Genomic DNA, 18,537 nt, shown 5'->3' with positions numbered 1-18,537 from the left:
TCTTAATGTAAATTGCAAACCGTAATCAGTTTGAAGTTAAAAGGACAGCTTTTTAAACAAACAGCACTGCCTACAGAGCACAGACTGCTGACCCATAGCAGGGGGCCGGCTGCTCAAGGGATGGGGTTTGCAAAGTGATGTGACGATGAGACGTTCTGGTATGCATCAGCCAAACTTAAGACAATGGTGGGGTGTTAATTGGCCTACATCAGACAAGGCAACATCAGATACAGGAACCTGAGGGCATGTACCACCAGACTTAAGGACGGCTTCTACCTCACTGTGATAAGACTATTGAACGGTTCCCTTATACAATGAGATGGACTCTGACCTCACGATCTACCTTGTTGTGACCTTGCACCTTATTGCACTGCACTTTCTCTGTAGCTGTGACACTTTACTCTGTACTGTTATTGTTTTTACCTGCACTGCATCAATGCACTCTGTACTAACCCAATGTAACTGCACTGTGTAATGAATTGACCTGTACGATCGGTATGCAACACAAGTTTTTCACTGTATCTCAGTACAAGTGACAATAATAAACCAATACCAATACACTGGCTACATTATTCTGCACCATTGTGACCGAATGCAAGGAAGCTTGCAGACCAGACTGTTCTGCACCTAGCACATCAAACATGGACACAGGCAGATTTGCTCTGTCAATAGTTGGGATATTTGCCTGAGAGTTAGTTGGCTGAGAAATTGGTGCAGCGGGCAGGGTTTCCCATTTGTTGATCATTGGGATCTCTTCTAGGGAAGGTAGGACCTGTACAAAAGGGATGGGTTACACCTGAATTGGAGGGGGACCAATATTCTTGTGGGCAGGTTTGCTAGAACTGTTGGGGAGGGTTTAAACTAGTTTGGCAGGGGGATGGGAACCAGGGTGATAGGTCAGAGGTTGCTTCATTAGTAGATGCAGAGTGCAAGAAGACTAAGGAAGGATAGGCAGTTGAAAGGGCAAAATTGCAGTCAGTTGGATGGGCTGAAGTCTGTCTGCTTTAATGCGAGAAGTATCAGAAACAAGGCTGATGAACTTAGAGCGTGGGTAAGTATGACGTGGTGACCATTACAGAGACTTGGCTGTCGCAAGGGCAGGAATAGCTGCTGGATATTCCAGGGTTTAGATGTTTCAAAAGGGACAGGTACAGAGGTAAAAGAGGTGGGGAGTGGCTTTGCTGATCAGGTACAGTGTCACAGCTGTAGAAAGGGAGGATGTCCTGGAGGGATCATCCACTGAGTCAGTGTGGGTGGAAGTCAGAAACAGGAAGGGAGCGATCCCTCCATTGACAATATTCTACAGACCACCCCAATAGCAGCAGAGACGCTGAGGAGCAGATAGGGAGGCAGAATTTGGAGAGGTACAAAAATAACAGGTTTGTTGTCATGGGTGATTTCAACTTCCCTAATATTGATTGGGACCTCCTCAGTGTAAAGGGGTTAGATGGGGTGGATTTTGTTAGGTGTCCAGGAAGAATCTTTGGTTTGATATATTATTTATAATTTTTTATTTGGCGATGATCTTTGTGTCCTCACTGGCCACAGGAATAGTGCCAGATGATTGGAGGGTGGCAAATGTTGTTCCTTTGTTTAAGAAAGGGAGTAGGGGTAACCCAGGGGATTACAGACCAGAGAGTCTTACTTCAGTGGTGGGAAAATTACTGGAGGAGATTCTCAGAGACAGAATTTATGGGTATTTGGAAAAGCTCAGGCTGATTAGGGGTAGTCAGCATGGCTTTGTGAGGGGCAGGTCGTGCCTCACGAGTCTGATTGAATTCTTTGAGGATGTGACAAAGCACATTGATGAAGGTAGAGCAGTGGATGTGGCGTACGTGGATTTTAGTAAGGTGTTTGATAAGGTTCCTCATGGAAGGCTTATTCAGAAAGTCAGGAAGCATGGGATCCAGGGAAACTTGGTTGTGTGGATTCAGAATTGGCTCACCCATAGAAGACAGAGGGTGGTGGTAGATGGAGCATACTCTGCCTGGAGGTCGGTGACCAGTGGTGTTCCGCAGGGATCTGTTCTGAGACCCCTGCTCTTTGTGATTTTTATCAATGACTTAGATGAGGACGTGGAAGGGTGGGTTAGTAAGTTTGCTGATTATACAATGGTTAGTGGTGTTGTGGATAGTGTAGAAGGTTGCTGTAGATTACAAGAGGATATTGATAGAATGCAGAGCTGGGTTGAGAAGTGGCAGATGGCGTTCAACCCGGATAAGTGTGAAGTGATACACTTTGGGAGATCCAATTTGAAGGCAGAATACAAGGTTAATGGCAGGACTCTTAGCAGTGTGGAGGAACAGAGGGATCTTGGGGTCCACATCCATAGATCCCTCAAGGCTGCCGCGCGGGTCGGTAGGGTTGTTAAGAAGACATATGTTGTGTTGCCCTTCTTTAGTCGCAGTATTGAGTTCAAGAGCCGCGAGGTGAAGTTGCAGCTCTATAGAACTCTGGTCAGACCACACTTGGAGGATTGTGTTCAGTTCTGGTCAACTCATTATAGGAAGGATGTGGAAACTTTAGAGAGGGTGCAGAGGAAATTTACCAGGATGTTGCCTGGATTGGAGAGCATGTCTTATGAGGATAGGTTGAGTGAGTTAGGGCTTTTCTCTTTGGAGAGAAGGAGGATGAGAAGTGACTTGATAGAGGTGTACAAGATGATAAGAGGCATAGATCGAGTGGACAGTCAGAGACTTTTTCCCAAGGCGACGATGGCTAACACGAGGGGACACAATTTTAAGGTGATTGGCACAGAGAGTGGCGGGTGCGTGGAACGCACTGCCAGCAAAGGCTGTGGGGGCAGATACATCAGGGACATTTAAGAGACTCTAAGATAGACACATGGATGATAGAGAAATGGGGGGCTATGTGGGAGGGAAGAGTTAGATAGATCTTAGAGCAGGATAAAACGTCGGCACATCATTGTGGGCCGAAGGGCCTGTACTGTGCTGTAATGTTCATGCTCTATATTTTTGCGCTCAGAGAGTCAGCCCTCACAGCATTAATTTTGGGTGCCTGGGTTGTGTGTCCTCAGAAGCTTTTAGAGCATCCGTGTGAATTACTTTGTTCCAGTGAAGGTGTTTGAACATTCAGAGGTGTCTCCCATTGTAGATGTGTAACTCAATGGAATATTGAAGTGAACAATCCCATTCTAGATACTGAAATTGTATTGAATCACCTGCTGTTACGTTTGTTCTTAAGAGCATAAAAACTTGATGTATTGTGTGTTCAGGGAGACTCGGTTGAGAGGGTCTCCAGGAGAATGCCTGCTCGTCGTGATGAATAAAGACCATTTATATCACCAGCTTCAGAATCTCTCCAGTGACTCAGTTGACAGTCACAACCAGTACTCATCTAACAGGAGGGTGTCAGAGACAAGGTAGGAGGACGTATGACAATGGTGCACGGTAAAACAAAGCCAGGATTTGAAACCCAGACAATTCCATCTGCCCATCATCTCTCCCTTATCTGGTTCCACCTATCGCCTACCAGCCCATCTTACCACCATCCCCCTCACCTCTTTACACCGGCCATCTTCTCTCTACAGTGTAAGCCCTGATGCAGGGTCTCGACCCGAAACATCCACCATCCTTCCCCCACTACCCCCCAATGTTTCTTTATCCACTGAGTTCTTCCAGCAATGTGTTTTATTTTGCTTCAGATTCCGGCATCTACAGTCTCCTGCGAGGACTTATCTTTATTCCAGGATCACCCTGGGAAGCAATCAATGATGTTAGCAAACTAAAATGGCATCCAACAGCATTCGGTAGTGCAGCCATATTCAGCTGTGAATGGCTACACAAATGCTATACACTTTGTCGTCACATCTGTGTGCCTTAGACATGGAGGAAGACCTTACAGCAATTTCAGGGTTACTAGTTCACATATTCTACAGCTGCAGATGTGAAGTTCCCTCTACACACTGTATTCTACAGCTGAAGCTTCAGACCAGTAAACTGCACACATGCTTGCCAGAACAAAATCCTTTGCTTTAAAGTTCCCCAAAATCTCCCTTGTGTCAAGCTCACAGAATACAACATCACAGAGGAAATTATTCAGGCCAACAATGCATCTTATCTACATTCAATTGTCCGTCCCTTGTAAATAGCAACCTGGCAGTTACAAGAAAACAATTTAGCAATCCTGCCACTTCAGTTCTGAGACACCACTTCCCCTATTCTGACCATAAGGTGTCCTCCTGCTGCTGGTAATCATGCTTGGTTATTAACTCTCGTTTTCTTCTGCACTCCCACTACATTCCCGGTACCTTAAAGCTTTCAGTATCCTCCGCTCAAACACAGAAAGATCTCTCATGACTTTCTTCACGGTATCTTACAGCAGGGACTATTGTGCCCATGCCGGATTTTCCAAAGAGACATCATTTCAGTCCAGTTCCTTCACGTTCCAAGTGTTCATTTCATCCAGCCAGATTAATGAGTGGCAGAACAAGGACGAAAGGCTGAATTATATCCTCCATCACCCAATTCCCCTTTGGATCCACGGTTTACAGCCACCACAGATGTAGGCAAGAACACTGTAGATGCTCCGACTAAAATATTATTAATTTCCCCACTTTGGAACTATTCCTTTAGGTTGGAAAATTAGGCATGCCTACTCTACTATTTACAAAGGAGGAGAGACAGAAACCAGGGAATTATAGACCAATTAGCCTAACGTCAGTTGTGTGGAAATCACTGAAGTCTTTAAATTAAGGACAGACTAACTAAAGACGGTGAAAGTTCCCAGTTAGCTCGACAGCACTGGCACGCATTTGCAAAGGATGGCTTGTCACGGACAGTGTTGCAGGGTCATTAGAGTAATACAGCATGGAAACAGGCCCTTCAGCCCAACATGTCCATGCCTACCACAGTGCCCACCTAAGCTAATCCCATTTGCCCGTGTTTGTCCACGTATCTCTAAACCTTTCCTATCCATCTACTTATCCAAATGTCCTTTAAATGTTGTCATCGTACCCGCCTCTACCACTTTCCCTGGCAAGCCCGTTCCATACACGCACCACCCTCTGCATGAAGGTGGTGCTCCTCAGGTCCTTTTTAAATCATTCCCCTCTCACAAATCTATGCCCTCTTGTTTTTGGGTTTCTTTTCCCTGGGAAAAGTCCTGTGTACATTGACCCTATCTCGGCCCCTCATGATTTTATACATCTCTATAAGATCACCCCTCATCTCCAACGTTGCAAGGAATAAAGTCCTAGCCTGGCCAACCTCTCCCTATAATTCAGGCCCTTTAGTCCTGGCAACATTCTCATAAGTCTTGTTTCCACTCTTTCCAGCTTCATGACGTCTTTCCTATGACAGGGCGACCGAAACTGTATACAGTACTCCAGCTGCAGCATCACTAACGTCTTGCACAACTTCAACGTAACGTCCCAACTTCTATACTCAATACCCTGACTGACGAAGGCCAGCGTGCTTCTTCCTTTCCAGTCCTGATGAAGGGTCTCGGACCCTAAATGTCAACTGTTCACTTCCCTCCATAGATGCTGCCTGACCTGCTGAGTTCCTCCAGCATTTTGTGTGTGTTGCTCCAGATTTCAGCACCTGCAGTCTCTCTTATGTCAGCGTGCCAAATGCCTTCTTCACCACCCTATTAATCTGTGACACCAATCTCAGGGAACTATGTGTTTCTACTCCTATGTCCCTCTGTTCCATAACTCTCCCCAGGGCCCTACCATTCACTATACAAGTCCTCCCCTGGTTTGACTTCCAAGAAGTGGCACATCAATGGGCATTACAGATAACAAGCACCTTCTGGCATTCCAAAAAGAGTGTACTAGTTGAAGTCAAAGCTCGTGGATTTTAAATCCAATTTTTGGCCCAACAGCCAAATTCTTCTTTGGCAGTCCCTCAAGGTTAAGATGGTCCAAAGATGGCTGTTTAGGCAAGTAACGGAAACAGAGCCTTTGACTATTTGAATGAGGTGAAAGGTTTCCATGGGTAGAGGGGAAAGTGAATTGGAGGTTAAAGTCGGATCAGCTACGATCTTATGAAGTGGCGAAGCAGGCTTGAAGGGATGAGTGGCCTACATGGGTTCCTAATTTGTGTTGGTGGAGCAGAGAGCGGGGTCTCAAGTGCACACAAGATGGGAGGGAAGGTGTGAGAACAGGCAAAGGATCAGGTATGTGAGAGGCTGATGGGGACAGAGTCTGGAGACACTGGAGAGTTATACAAGAGGCTGACCGAACATCCTTGATTTTTGGCATACTGAACACACTACCTTTACTTTAAGCCGGAGGAGAGCACCAGAGTCAAGGACATGACTTGTCCTAGAGAAACAAGTCTGGTACTGATCCAGCTCAGCAAGCTGATTGGGAATTAGCTGGGCCTTTTCAACCGGGTTAGGCTACAGCTTGAAATCCTTCCACCAGGGTTGGCAGAGCACTGCCAATGTTACAGAGGACCTTTACAGTGGGGCACCCGGTGGAGGTGACACACCACGTTGTGCAGAAGCTGTTTGGGAGCACTGGCCCCATTCCCTTCCACAACTTTTCCCTACACCTTCCTTCATCTCTTCATGACAGCGAGCTCTACTCCGTGTGCAGAGTCAGCTGTCAGAGAAGGGTTCCCGGGAAGGGAGTTGACTCACTGAACAAGTTCAGCACTCACTGCATAAAAATCCGCACACACCTGCAAAACAAAGCTCCAGCAATGCAGCGAATTGAGACTTTAGTTTCTTATCCCCCTTTCATGATGGGTCATAATTGCCTGATCAATAAGACCTTCAAAAATGGCAGCCAATATGCTGTGCGAGCCATCACTGGGAGAACAGAGCATCTCTTAGGTCCCATCACCCCTAGCAACTTCTAGAAAGAATGCAATGAACTTTGAGCCTTTCCTTCTCAAATTAAAGAGGTGCTCTCTCCCTCTCACTGCAAACCCCAGTTCAGGCCCACTATTTTCAAAGTGGGAAGGTAAAAAGCAATTCTGCCATCTGAGGCACCACTTCCCCAAAGTGCTCTCAATCTCGGCCACCTCTTTCTCCTGCGCCTCATAACAACACTTCTACCCTTAAGATTTTATGCTGCACTCTCTTTTTCTGCTTCCCACTCTCCTGGCATTTCTAATCTCAATCACAGATCAATTCCCATCCTTTGCCTGCCCTGTATGCTCTTACTACACCAGCCACACCCTTGGTTAACCACATCAGTTTATCATTCAGTCTTCCACCTTTCTCCCGAAGGTGTTTCATTAAAGTACAAATACCTCCCTCAAATCATTTTTTCCAGAGCTGGTCATGCTTTCAATGTGTGCATTAATGAAACCCACTCTCAGTCGCTTGGGAATTTCTCAAATGAACACGAGGTCAGGCAAACCTTCCTTACTAGAAATCTCTTCTTTGTCTTCTCACAAGATAGAAACAAAAAACTACCACAGCATTTTATCTGCGAGTTCAGATAAACAGCAGACAGATAGAGTAGACAGTCAGCGCCTCCTTCCCAGGGCACCAATGCTCAAGACAAGAGGGTGTGGCTTTAAGGTTATGGGTGGAGGTTCAGGGGAGATGTCAGGGGGAGTTTTTTCCACCCAGAGAGTGGTTGGTGCATGGAATGCACTGCCTGGGGTGGTGGTGGAGGCAGATACATTGGACAGGTTCAAGAGTTTGTTGGATAGGCATATGGAGGAATGTGAGATAGAGGGATATGCGGGAGGAAAGGGTTAGATAGTGTGAGGGTGGTTTGATTGACAGCACAACATGGTGGGCCGAAGGGCCTGTTTTGTGCTGTATGGTTCTATGGTTCCTTCAGTTAATGATGACAAGGGTTTTGAAGCAGTGTAGAAGCTCATGCAGAGGACCCCAAATTATAAGATAAGATCTCTTTATTAGTCACATGTACATCGAAACATACAGTGAAATGTATCCTTTGCATAGAGTGTTCTGGGGGCAGTCCGCAAGTGTCGCCACGCTTCTGGCGCCGACATAGCACGCCCACAACTTCCTAACCCGTACGTCTTTAGAATGTGGGAGGAAACCAGTGCACCCGGACGAAACCCATGGAGACACACGGGGAGAACGGACAAACTCCTTAACAGACAGCAGCCGGAATTGAACCCAGGTCGCTGGCACCGTAAAGCGTTACGCTATCCGCTACACTACCATGCCTATTGCGTAGAAGGGAATGAACCATCATTTCCCAAGTAACCCTTGGCTCAGCAGTATTGCACTCAGAGTTAGGTTTTAGATTTAAACGCTACCTTTGGATTTGGCCATGACATTTATTCTGGCAGTGTAGTGCAGTGGTCAGGAAGTGCTGACTGTCAGTGTGGCAGCTGCAACAGCTTATGGACTTAGAGTAGGTTATATGGCCCCTCAATGCTGCGCTCCATCATTTAGTAAGATTACGCCCAATCCCGTACCTTGTCCATCTCCCCAATCTCCTCCGATTCTTGCATTGTTCAAAATTCCAATCGGTTGCACCTTGAAATGTACTCAACAACGGAACATTGGCCGACTTCAGGAAGGAGAAACAAAAAAATCAGATGACAGAGCCTTAGGAAGAAGACATTCCTCCTTCCTAGGACCCTTTGTCCCGAGACTATGCCCTGGCTCCATTCTCTCCAGCCAGAGGAAACAGCACCCACCTTTTCAGATCTATGTGCCTGTGATGCTGCTGCCAGTAAGTTTTTCATTGCACCTGTGCACACACTTACTTGTGTACGTGACAATAAACTCGACTTGGACTTTGAGATCACCTCCTGTCCTCTGAAACACCAGTGACCATCGGTCAATCTTAATCTCTCCTTTGAGCAACTTCCTCATCCTGAGAATTATTTCAGTGAAGCTACACTGCACCAACTCTAAGACAAGTCCACCAGCAATGACGTTTGACTGGTGGCTGTGGATTTTTACAGCACCGTGCCACTAAAAGTGGCCTTAACCTGGACTGGAACTCAGAAATAGCCACATTGTGCCACTCCCAAAAATTTACTGGCATGCCTGACAAGTTTTCAGGAGGAAACAGGAATCCTCAATCCTCTTGCGATGCCTGGTTCTGCACTGTCAGTGCAAATGATGATACAATTATTTGACAGTCACATGCCAAACGTCTCTGTGCTTCAAAGACAACTCACACAAAGGTCAGAGCTCTGCAGGCTGTTAGAGACCTCTACGAGGGCAGTTTGCACGTGCTGATAACTATTGCGCTGCACCTTGAACCCTTCAATTGATCTTAACTGACAAATTGCCATTTGGATCAGTTTGTCCATGTTGATCCCACTGACTACCTGCTTTAGGCCAAAAGTCACAGACATTACAGGGAGGGTTGGTGCCGGGGAAAGGGGGGTGGGGGGGATAAAAGGAGTCATGTTCGGTGATCCTATCTGAAATCTGCAGGGTCACATACACCCACCTCAATCACTCCAGAGAGCACATCAAAGGTTCGGGTTGACTCGGCTCGGGCCACCCTCACAGGCACGACATCTTCTTATGGCACACACGGAATGATATGCCTGCAGAAATCACCGTCACCCCCGACCAACCACCTCAATGTCATTCCAGGCGGGAGCCACTGCTCAGTCCAGATTTCAGCCCACTGCTCAGAACAGCTTTAGAGAGGACACTGATGCTCCACGTGTACGAGGGGGATTTGCTCTACTTTACACGGTCATGGTGACAACTGCTTTGCAAATGGATGGAACCAGCCCCCATGATAAACCGCGCTCAACAGGCACTTGGCTCTCCATCTCCTCAATCTCCAGCTTCTCAATGATCACTAGGGCTTCTAACTCACTCCTGGTTGGTCACAAGAGGAATAATTTCACAGCCCAAGCCAACTTGTGTGGGCAGGCACTGTAGTGTAGTGGTTAGCGTGACGCTATTACAGCGCCAGCAACCCAGGTTCAATTCTGGCCGCTGCAAGGAGTTTGTATGTTCTCCCCGTGTGTCTATGTGGGTTTCCTCTGGGAGCTCCGGTTTCCTCCCACATTCCAAAGACGTACAGGTTAGGAAGTTGTGGGCATGCTATGTTAGCGCCAGAAGTGTGGCCACATTTGCAGTCTGTCCCCAGAACACTCTACACAAAAGATGCATTTCACAGTGTGTTTCCATGTACACGGGACTAACCAAGAAATCTTATGTTATCTTAAGATGCCTTGACTCCTTGGTTGAAATATACACTCCAAGAACCTACTTTGCATCAGCCCTCTGACCAACCACATGATTCATTCACTATGTGGAGCAGAGGTGCAGAACTAAATGCAACTGTCCCATTCACAGGTATGACAACATTGTTTTTGCATTAGTATCCAGAAGCCTGGACTGTTAATCTGGAAAAGTTTGAATCCCACCACCACAGCTGTGAACTTAAAATCCAAAATAAAGAGCTCTGATTGTCGTACACTAACTGGTTCAATAACAGCAATAGAAAAGCAAATTGGTGCCCCAAATGTGACTCCAGACCCACAAGCCATTCAATGCAACAGCAATAAATACTAGTCTTGCCAGCAAAGCCCACATCCTATGAACAGACAGTCCAACTCTCCTGATTAGCATGGGTACCAAATATAGACAGCTTGTCAACCTGCCCGGAAATGGCCATTGAATTCCAGGTCCAATTGATGTCAAATCTAACCCACAGTTCTATTCAAATCTGTCTATCCTATGCAACATTGTCATAGAGAGTTACAGAGTTATTAAGTACAGGAACAGGCACGTCAGCCCAACTCGTCCATGCCAGCCAAGATGCTCTGATTGTTATATACTACCAACTTGTTAGCTAATGTCTATAGGGAAGCAAAATGGTTCCCTTATCTAACCTGGCCTACATGTGACTCCAAGACCCACAGCAGTGTGGTTGATTTTTAACTGCATTCCAACGCGCGAACCAGCTTGTCAATCTGGTGCCTAGGTCAACGCTGGGTAGTCTGTTGGTATCATTACAGTATTGCAGTGTCGTGGCTTTAATAGGCTGTATGGCTTTAATAACTGACCCATTCTAGAGGGTAGGTTAACGCAATACACATTGCTGTGCTTCTGGTGTTGCATATCGTCTGGATCAGGTCAATGCAATTGCAAAAGCAAGCAGCAAGGTGATAAGGGTCAAAGAATCCATTTCAATAGATTTGGTTGAGAGATTATACGGAAAGCAGCGCTCTTTACAATGGTGTCATGGGATTTTTTTTATGCTCCTCTGAAAGATACTGCAGCGTTCGTTGCGTTTTCCTGAATTTCTGGTGTGGAGTGGAACCCGAATCCACAATCTTTCCACTTTTGAGTTGACAGCAACCAACTGAGAACATGGATGTAGTGATAGAGAAGGAGGAAGGTTGTGAAACAGAGATCAGTGCTACATCGCGAGTGGAGGAGAATTGGATCTGGGTGGTCGGGGAAGGGGAGGGGAGGGGGGTTGAGTAAAAGGGGCAGGTGGAGTTGAAGCAACTGAGTGGAGAGAGAACGTGATTAAGGGACGGAGTACAGCAGAGTGAGAATGCATGGGGGATAGAGCAACAGGTATGAGAGGCAGGCTGGACTAGAGGTGACAATCTGCTAAAAGTTTTTTTTGAAGAGGTAACCAAGGGGATTGATGGGGACAGGGTGGTGGCCACTGTCTACATCGAGAAGGTCCTGCATGGAAGGATAGTCTGGAAGGTCAGATTGCATGGGATCCAGGGAGAGCTCACTGTGGAGACATAATTTGGCTGGATGGTAGAAAGCAGGGGGTGAAGATGGAAGCTTGTTGTTGGGACTGGACGCCTCTAACTACTGGTGTGCCACAGGGATCGGCGCTGGGCTCATTGTTGTTCATCATTTGTACAAACGATCTGGAGGTGAATTTACAGGGCACAGTTAGTAAGTTTGTTGATAAACTAAAATAGGTGGTATTGTATGGACAGTGAAGAAAGTTATCAAAAAATCACAGGGGGATCTTGGTCAGCTGGATAAGTGGGCCAAGGAATGACAAACGGCATTCATTAAGTGCCAGATGTAGGATTTTGGGAAGTCAAACCAGGGTAGAACTTTCACAGTGAACAGCAGGGCCCTGGGGATTGTTGTAGAACAGAGGGACCGAGGGATACAAATACATTGTTCCCTGAAAGTGGCATCACAGGTAGACAGAGTGATGAAGGTGGTGTTTGACATGCTGGCCTTAATCAGTCAGGGCATTAAGTATGGGAGTTAAGACATGCACCTGTCTACATCAATGGTGCTGAGGTCAAGAGGGTTGGGAGCTTCGAGTTCCTGGGAGTGAACATCAACAGCCTGTCCTGGTCAAAACACATAGGTGCCATGGCCAAGAAAGCTCTTCAGTGCCTCTACTTCCTCAGGAGGCTAAAGTAGTTCAGTTTGTCCCCTTTGATTCTCACCAACTTTTACCGATTCACTATAGAAAGCATCCTATCTGGATGTATCACGGCTTGGTATGGCAACTGCTCAGCCCAGGACCGCAAGAAACTGCAAAGAGTTATGGACACAGCCCAGCATGTCACAGAAATCAGCCTCCCCTCCTTGTCTATACATCTCGCTGCCTTGGTGAAGCAGCCAGCATAATCAAAGACCCCACCCACCCAGGTCATTCTCTCTTCTCTCCTCTTCCATCGGGTAGAAGATACAGGAGCCAGAGGGCAGGTACCACCAGGCTTAAGGGCAGCTTCTACCCCACTGTGACAAGACTATTGAACGGTTCCCTTATACAATGAGATGGACTCTGACCTCATGACCTATCTTGTTGTGACCTTGCACCTTATTGCACTGCACTTTCTCTGTAGCTGTGACATTTTACTCTGTACTGTTATTGTTTTTACCTGTACTACTTCAATGCACTCTGTACTGACTCAATGTAACTGCACTGTATAATTAATTGACTTGTACAGTCGGTATGCAAGACAGGTTTTTCACTGTACCTCGGTACAAGTGACAATAATCAACTAATACCAATTGCCCAGTACAGTAAAACACCGATAACCTAGACTTTGGGGGTGCTAGACTAGCAGATTTTCCAGACTATTGGATGTCATTTCAATTACTACCCCAACACACTTTAAATTGACTTTTCTTTTAAAGAAGGATGTTACACGGTATTACAGTAAATTTCCCAGTGACCTGACAAGTTTAAAGGGAACCCAGGAATCATTACCTGGTGAACGTATATCGGGTATAAGAAATCGTTATCAAGTGAGATCTTAAGAAAGCAGTTAGGAGAGCCAACCTGGCCACTGGAATTAAAGAGCATTCCAAAAACTTTTACGAATATATTAGAAGCAAGAAGGTAGAAAGAGCAAGTCCCCTCAGGGACTAAAAGAGAAGTCCTTGCATGGAGCCAGGGGATATATGGGTGTACTGAGATGAATACTGAAATGTCAGTAATCACCAGGGAGAGAGATGAAGAGGCTAGTACAGAGTTAGGGGAAGTGTCAGTTGATAGTTGGGAACATGAATGTACAGGTCCTGCCCGGCTTACGAACACCCAATTTATGTACAGCCCGTCTATATGAACAAGGATTTGGGAGACGGCAGCATGGAATTGCCAGCTGCTGCAGGCATCTTCTGCCGGGTGGCAACTCAGTCCGCGGCCACATTCCCGACTTGCAAACTGTTCCGATTTGGACGAGCAGCGGACAGGAACAAAACCCCTGCTGTAACATGCGGGCAGCCTGCATCAGCAGGGAGGAAAGGCTGGAAATCTTGATTCCCATTCAAGGTGGGCAAATCCCCAGCACCTGATGAAATCTTATCCCATGGGAAGCGAGGGAGGAGATTGCACGGGCTCTGCCGGAGATTTTTGCATAACTCAGTCCTGGCAACGCTTGTCTGTCTGTCACCCCTCCTCTCCCCTCTCTGTACCCTGCCCCCGGACCCTCACGTCCCCTCCATCCCCTCTTCCACCGCCACCAATGCCCCCTCTCCTCTCCCGCCATCCGCTCTCACCAGGTTGACGAATCTCAGAGTCCTTCCTGCCACCGGTGTCTGGAGCCCGACCGCCAGCAGAGCGCACAGGAGAACCGGGTAAGGCAGCAGCGCGGCCTCAGCGCCCGCCATCCTGCAGCCGGAGCCGGGACCCCGGCAGCGCCCGAATATAAGCCCAGGGGTGCGGAGGTAGAGGCGGGGGTGCGTTAGCATCGGACGGAGACCCACCCCTAGCAACCGAGACGGGTGCCTAGCAACAGCACCGCTCCCAGCGGCCACTGGGCGGGACGATGGAACTGGGCCGCGCCCCTGTCGACCGGACACGCCCCTAACAAACCAGGCCACGCCCCCGGGTGTCGGCCGAACCCACCCCTAGCAACCAGGCCACGCCCCCGGGTGTCGGCCGAACCTGCCCCTAGCAGCCAGGCCACGCCCCTGGTTACTGGGCGGGGCGAGAGATCCAGGCCACGCCCCGGGTGTCGGCCAAACCCGCCCCTAGCAACCAGGCCACGCCCCCGGGTGTCGGCCGAACCTGCCCCTAGCAGCCAGGCCACGCCCCTGGTTACAGGGCGGGGCTAGAGATCGAGGCCACACCCCCAGGTGTCGGCCGAACATACCCCTAGCAACCCAGGCCACGCCCCTGGTTACCAGGCGGGGCGTTGGAACCAGGCCACGCCCCTCGTTACCGGGCGGGGCGTTGGAACCAGGCCACGCCCCTGGTTACGGGGCGTGTCGCTGGAACCGGGCCACACCCCTATTTACTGGGCGGGGAGTTGGAACCAGGCCACACCCCTGGTTACCAGGCAGGTCGTTGGAACCAGGCCACGCCCCTGGTTACTGGGCAGGGAGTTGGAACCAGGCCAAAACAAGAGAGATAAGTAAGAGAAAAAAGCGAGAGAGAGAAGCGAGAGAGAGAGAGAGAGAGAGAGAGAGAAGCGAGGGAGAAGCGAGAGAGAGAGAAGCGAGGGAGAAGCGAGAGAGAGAGAAGCGAGAGAGAGAGAAAGCGAGAGAGAGAAAGCGAGAGAGAGAAAGTGAGAGAGAAGCGAGAGAGAGAGAGAGAGAAGCAAGAGACAGAGAAGCGCGAGAGAGCAAGCGCGAGAGAGAGAGAAGCGAGAGAGAGAGAGAGGGAGAGAGAGAGAGGATTGGGAGCTTTGAGTTCCTGGGAGTGAACATGAACAGCCTGTCCTGGTCAAAACATGTAAATGCCATGGCCAAGAAAGCTCATCAGTGCCTCTACTTCCTCAGGAGGCTAAAGAAATTCAGTTTGTCCCCTTTGACACTCACCAACTTTTACCGATGCACCATAGAAAGCATCCTATCTGGATGTATCACGGCTTGGTATGGCAACTGCTCAGCCCAGGACCGCAAGAAACTGCAAAGAGTTATGGACACAGCCCAGCGTATCACAGAAACCAGCCTCCCCTCCTTGGTCTTTACCTCTCGTTGCCTTGGTGAAGCAGCCGGCATAATCAAAGACCCCACCCACCCGGGACATTCTCTCTTCTCTCCTCTTCCATCGGGTAGAAGATACAGGAGCCTGAGGGCACGTACCACCAGTCTTAAGGTCAGCTTCTATCCCACTGTGATAAGACTATTGAACGGTTCCCTTATACGATGAGATGGACTCTGACCTCACGACCTATCTTGTTACGAACACCCAATTTATGTACAGCCCGTTTATATGAACAAGGGTTTGGGAGACCGGCAGCATGGAATTGCCGGCTGCTGCGGGCATCTTCTGCCGTGTGGCAACTCAGTTCGCGGCCACATTCCCGACTTGCAAAATTGTTGTGGCCTGGTTCCAGCGCCCCGCCCGGTAACCAGGGGCGTGACCCGGTTCCAGCGCCCCGCCCGGTAACCAGGGGCGTGGTCCGGTTCCAACGCCCCGCCCGGTAATCAGGGGCGTGGCCCGGTTCCAGCGCCCCGCCCGGTAACCAGGGGTGTGGCCCGGTTCCAGCGCCCCGCCCGGTAACCAGGGGTGTGGCCTGGTTCCAGCGCCCCGCCCGGTAACCAGGGGCGTGGCCCGGTTCCAGCGCCCCGCCCGGTAACCAGGGGCGTGGCCTGGGTTGCTAGGGGCGGGTTCCGCTGACACCCCGGGCATGGCCTGGTTCCAACGCCCTGCCTGGTAACCAGGGGCGTGGCCTGGTTGCTAGGGGCATGTTCGGCCAACACCCAGGGGCGTGGCCTCGATCTCTGGCCCTGCACAGTAACTAGGGGCGTGGCCTGATTGCTAGGGGCGGGTTCTGCCGACACACGGCGGCGTGGCCTGGTTGCTAGGGGCAGGTTCGGCTGACACCCGGGGGCGTGGCCTGGTTGCTAGGGGCGGGTTCGGCCGACACCCGGGGCCGTGGCCTGGTTCCAACGCCCCGCCCGGTAACCAGGGGCGTGGCCTGGAGCCCTCGCCCCGCCCAGTGGCCGCTGGGAGCGGTGCTGTTGCTAGGCACCCGTCTCGGTTGCTAGGGGTGGGTCTCCGTCCGATGCTAACGCACCCCCGCCTCTACCTCCGCACCCCTGGGCTTATATTCGGGCGCTGCCGGGGTCCCGGCTCCGGCTGCAGGATGGCGGGCGCTGAGGCCGCGCTGCTGCCTTACCCGGTTCTCCTGTGCGCTCTGCTGGCGGTCGGGCTCCAGACACCGGTGGCAGGAAGGACTCTGAGATTCGTCAACCTGGTGAGAGCGGATGGCGGGAGAGGAGAGGGGGCATTGGTGGCGGTGGAAGAGGGGATGGAGGGGACGTGAGGGTCCGGGGGCAGGGTACAGAGAGGGGAGAGGAGGGGTGACAGACAGACAAGCGTTGCCAGGACTGAGTTATGCAAAAATCTCCGGCAGAGCCCGTGCAATCTCCTCCCTCGCTTCCCATGGGATAAGATTTCATCAGGTGCTGGGGATTTGCCCACCTTGAATGGGAATCAAGATTTCCAGCCTTTCCTCCCTGCTGATGCAGGCTGCCCGCATGTTACAGCAGGGGTTTTGTTCCTGTCCGCTGCTCGTCCAAATCGGAACAGTTTGCAAGTCGGGAATGTGGCCACGGACTGAGTTGCCACACGGCAGAAGATGCCTGCAGCAGCCGGCAATTCCATGCTGCCGTCTCCCAAACCCTTGTTCATATAGACGGGCTGTACATAAATTGGGTGTTCGTAAGCCGGGCAGGACCTGTACATTCATGTTCCCAACTATCAACTGACACTTCCCCTAACTCTGTACTAGCCTGTCCACCTCTCTCCCTGGTGATTACTGACATTTCAGTATTCATTTCAGTGCACCCACATATCCTCTGGCTCCATGCAAGGACTTCTCTTGCTTCTACCCTCTTGCTTCTAATATATTCGTAAAAGTCTCTGGAATGCTCTTTAATTCCAGTGGCCAGGTTGGCTCTCCTAACTGCTTTCTTAAGATCTCACTTGATAACGATTTCTTATACCCGATATACGTTCACCAGGTAATGATTCCTGGGTTCCCTTTAAACTTGTCAGGTCACTGGAAAATTTACTGTAATACCGTGTAACATCCTTAAAAGAAAAGACAATTTAAAATGTGTTGGGGTAGTAATTGAAATGACATCCAATAGTCTGGAAAATCTGCTAGTCTAACACCACCAAAGTCTAGGTTATCGGACTTTTACTATACTGGGCAATTGGTATTGGTTTATTATTGTCACTTGTACCGAGGTACAGTGAAAAACCTGTCTTGCATACTGACTGTACAAGTCAATTAATTACACAGTGCAGTTAGTACAGTGTGCATTGATGTAGTACAGGTAAAAACAATAAAAGTACAGAGTAAAATGTCACAGCTACAGAGAAAGTGCAGTGCAATAAGGTGCAAGGTCACAACAAGATAGGTCATGAGGTCAGAGTCCATCTCATTGTATAAGGGAACCGTTCAATAGTCTTGTCACAGTGGGGTAGAAGCTGCCCTTAAGCCTGGTGGTACCTGCCCTCTGGCTCCTGTATCTTCTACCCGATGGAAGAGGAGAGAAGAGAGAATGACCTGGGTGGGTGGGGTCTTTGATTATGCTGGCTGCTTCACCAAGGCAGCGAGATGTATAGACAAGGAGGGGAGGCTGATTTCTGTGACATGCTGGGCTGTGTCCATAACTCTTTGCAGTTTCTTGCGGTCCTGGGCTGAGCAGTTGCCATACCAAGCCGTGATACATCCAGATAGGATGCTTTCTATAGTGAATCGGTAAAAGTTGGTGAGAATCAAAGGGGACAAACTGAACTACTTTAGCCTCCTGAGGAAGTAGAGGCACTGAAGAGCTTTCTTGGCCATGGCACCTATGTGTTTTGACCAGGACAGGCTGTTGATGTTCACTCCCAGGAACTCGAAGCTCCCAACCCTCTTGACCTCAGCACCATTGATGTAGACAGGTGCATGTCTTAACTCCCATACTTAATGCCCTGACTGATTAAGGCCAGCATGTCAAACACCACCTTCATCACTCTGTCTACCTGTGATGCCACTTTCAGGGAACAATGTATTTGTATCCCTCGGTCCCTCTGTTCTACAACAATCCCCAGGGCCCTGCTGTTCACTGTGAAAGTTCTACCCTGGTTTGACTTCCCAAAATCCTACATCTGGCACTTAATGAATGCCGTTTGTCATTCCTTGGCCCACTTATCCAGCTGACCAAGATCCCCCTGTAATTTTTTGATAACTTTCTTCACTGTCCATA

At 49.2% G+C, this 18,537-nt stretch overlaps 3 protein-coding genes across 11 annotated transcripts in view; 2 read left to right on the top strand and 1 right to left on the bottom strand.

Moving 5' to 3' along the window:
• Positions 1-18,537, bottom strand: part of LOC127577687 (lysosomal acid phosphatase-like) — a 281,423-nt gene that overhangs the window by 31,594 nt on the left and 231,292 nt on the right. The gene's annotated exons all lie outside the window — the stretch shown is intronic.
• LOC127577686 (lysosomal acid phosphatase-like) overlaps positions 1-18,537 on the top strand; it is a 265,300-nt gene that overhangs the window by 104,384 nt on the left and 142,379 nt on the right. The window lies entirely within an intron of this gene.
• Positions 16,313-18,537, top strand: part of LOC127577688 (lysosomal acid phosphatase-like) — a 50,013-nt gene continuing 47,788 nt past the window's right edge. The window contains exon 1 of the mRNA XM_052029124.1: positions 16,313-16,532. Within this exon, the coding sequence (XP_051885084.1) occupies positions 16,341-16,532 (192 nt within the window). The 5' untranslated portion in view covers positions 16,313-16,340. The remainder of the gene's footprint in view (positions 16,533-18,537) is intronic.

The sequence above is a fragment of the Pristis pectinata genome, chromosome 14 (assembly GCF_009764475.1).
Source record: "Pristis pectinata isolate sPriPec2 chromosome 14, sPriPec2.1.pri, whole genome shotgun sequence".
In the NCBI taxonomy this organism is placed as follows: domain Eukaryota; kingdom Metazoa; phylum Chordata; class Chondrichthyes; order Rhinopristiformes; family Pristidae; genus Pristis; species Pristis pectinata.
Note: the sequence above shows the minus strand (reverse complement) of the source record. Positions and strands in the feature narration are given on the sequence as shown.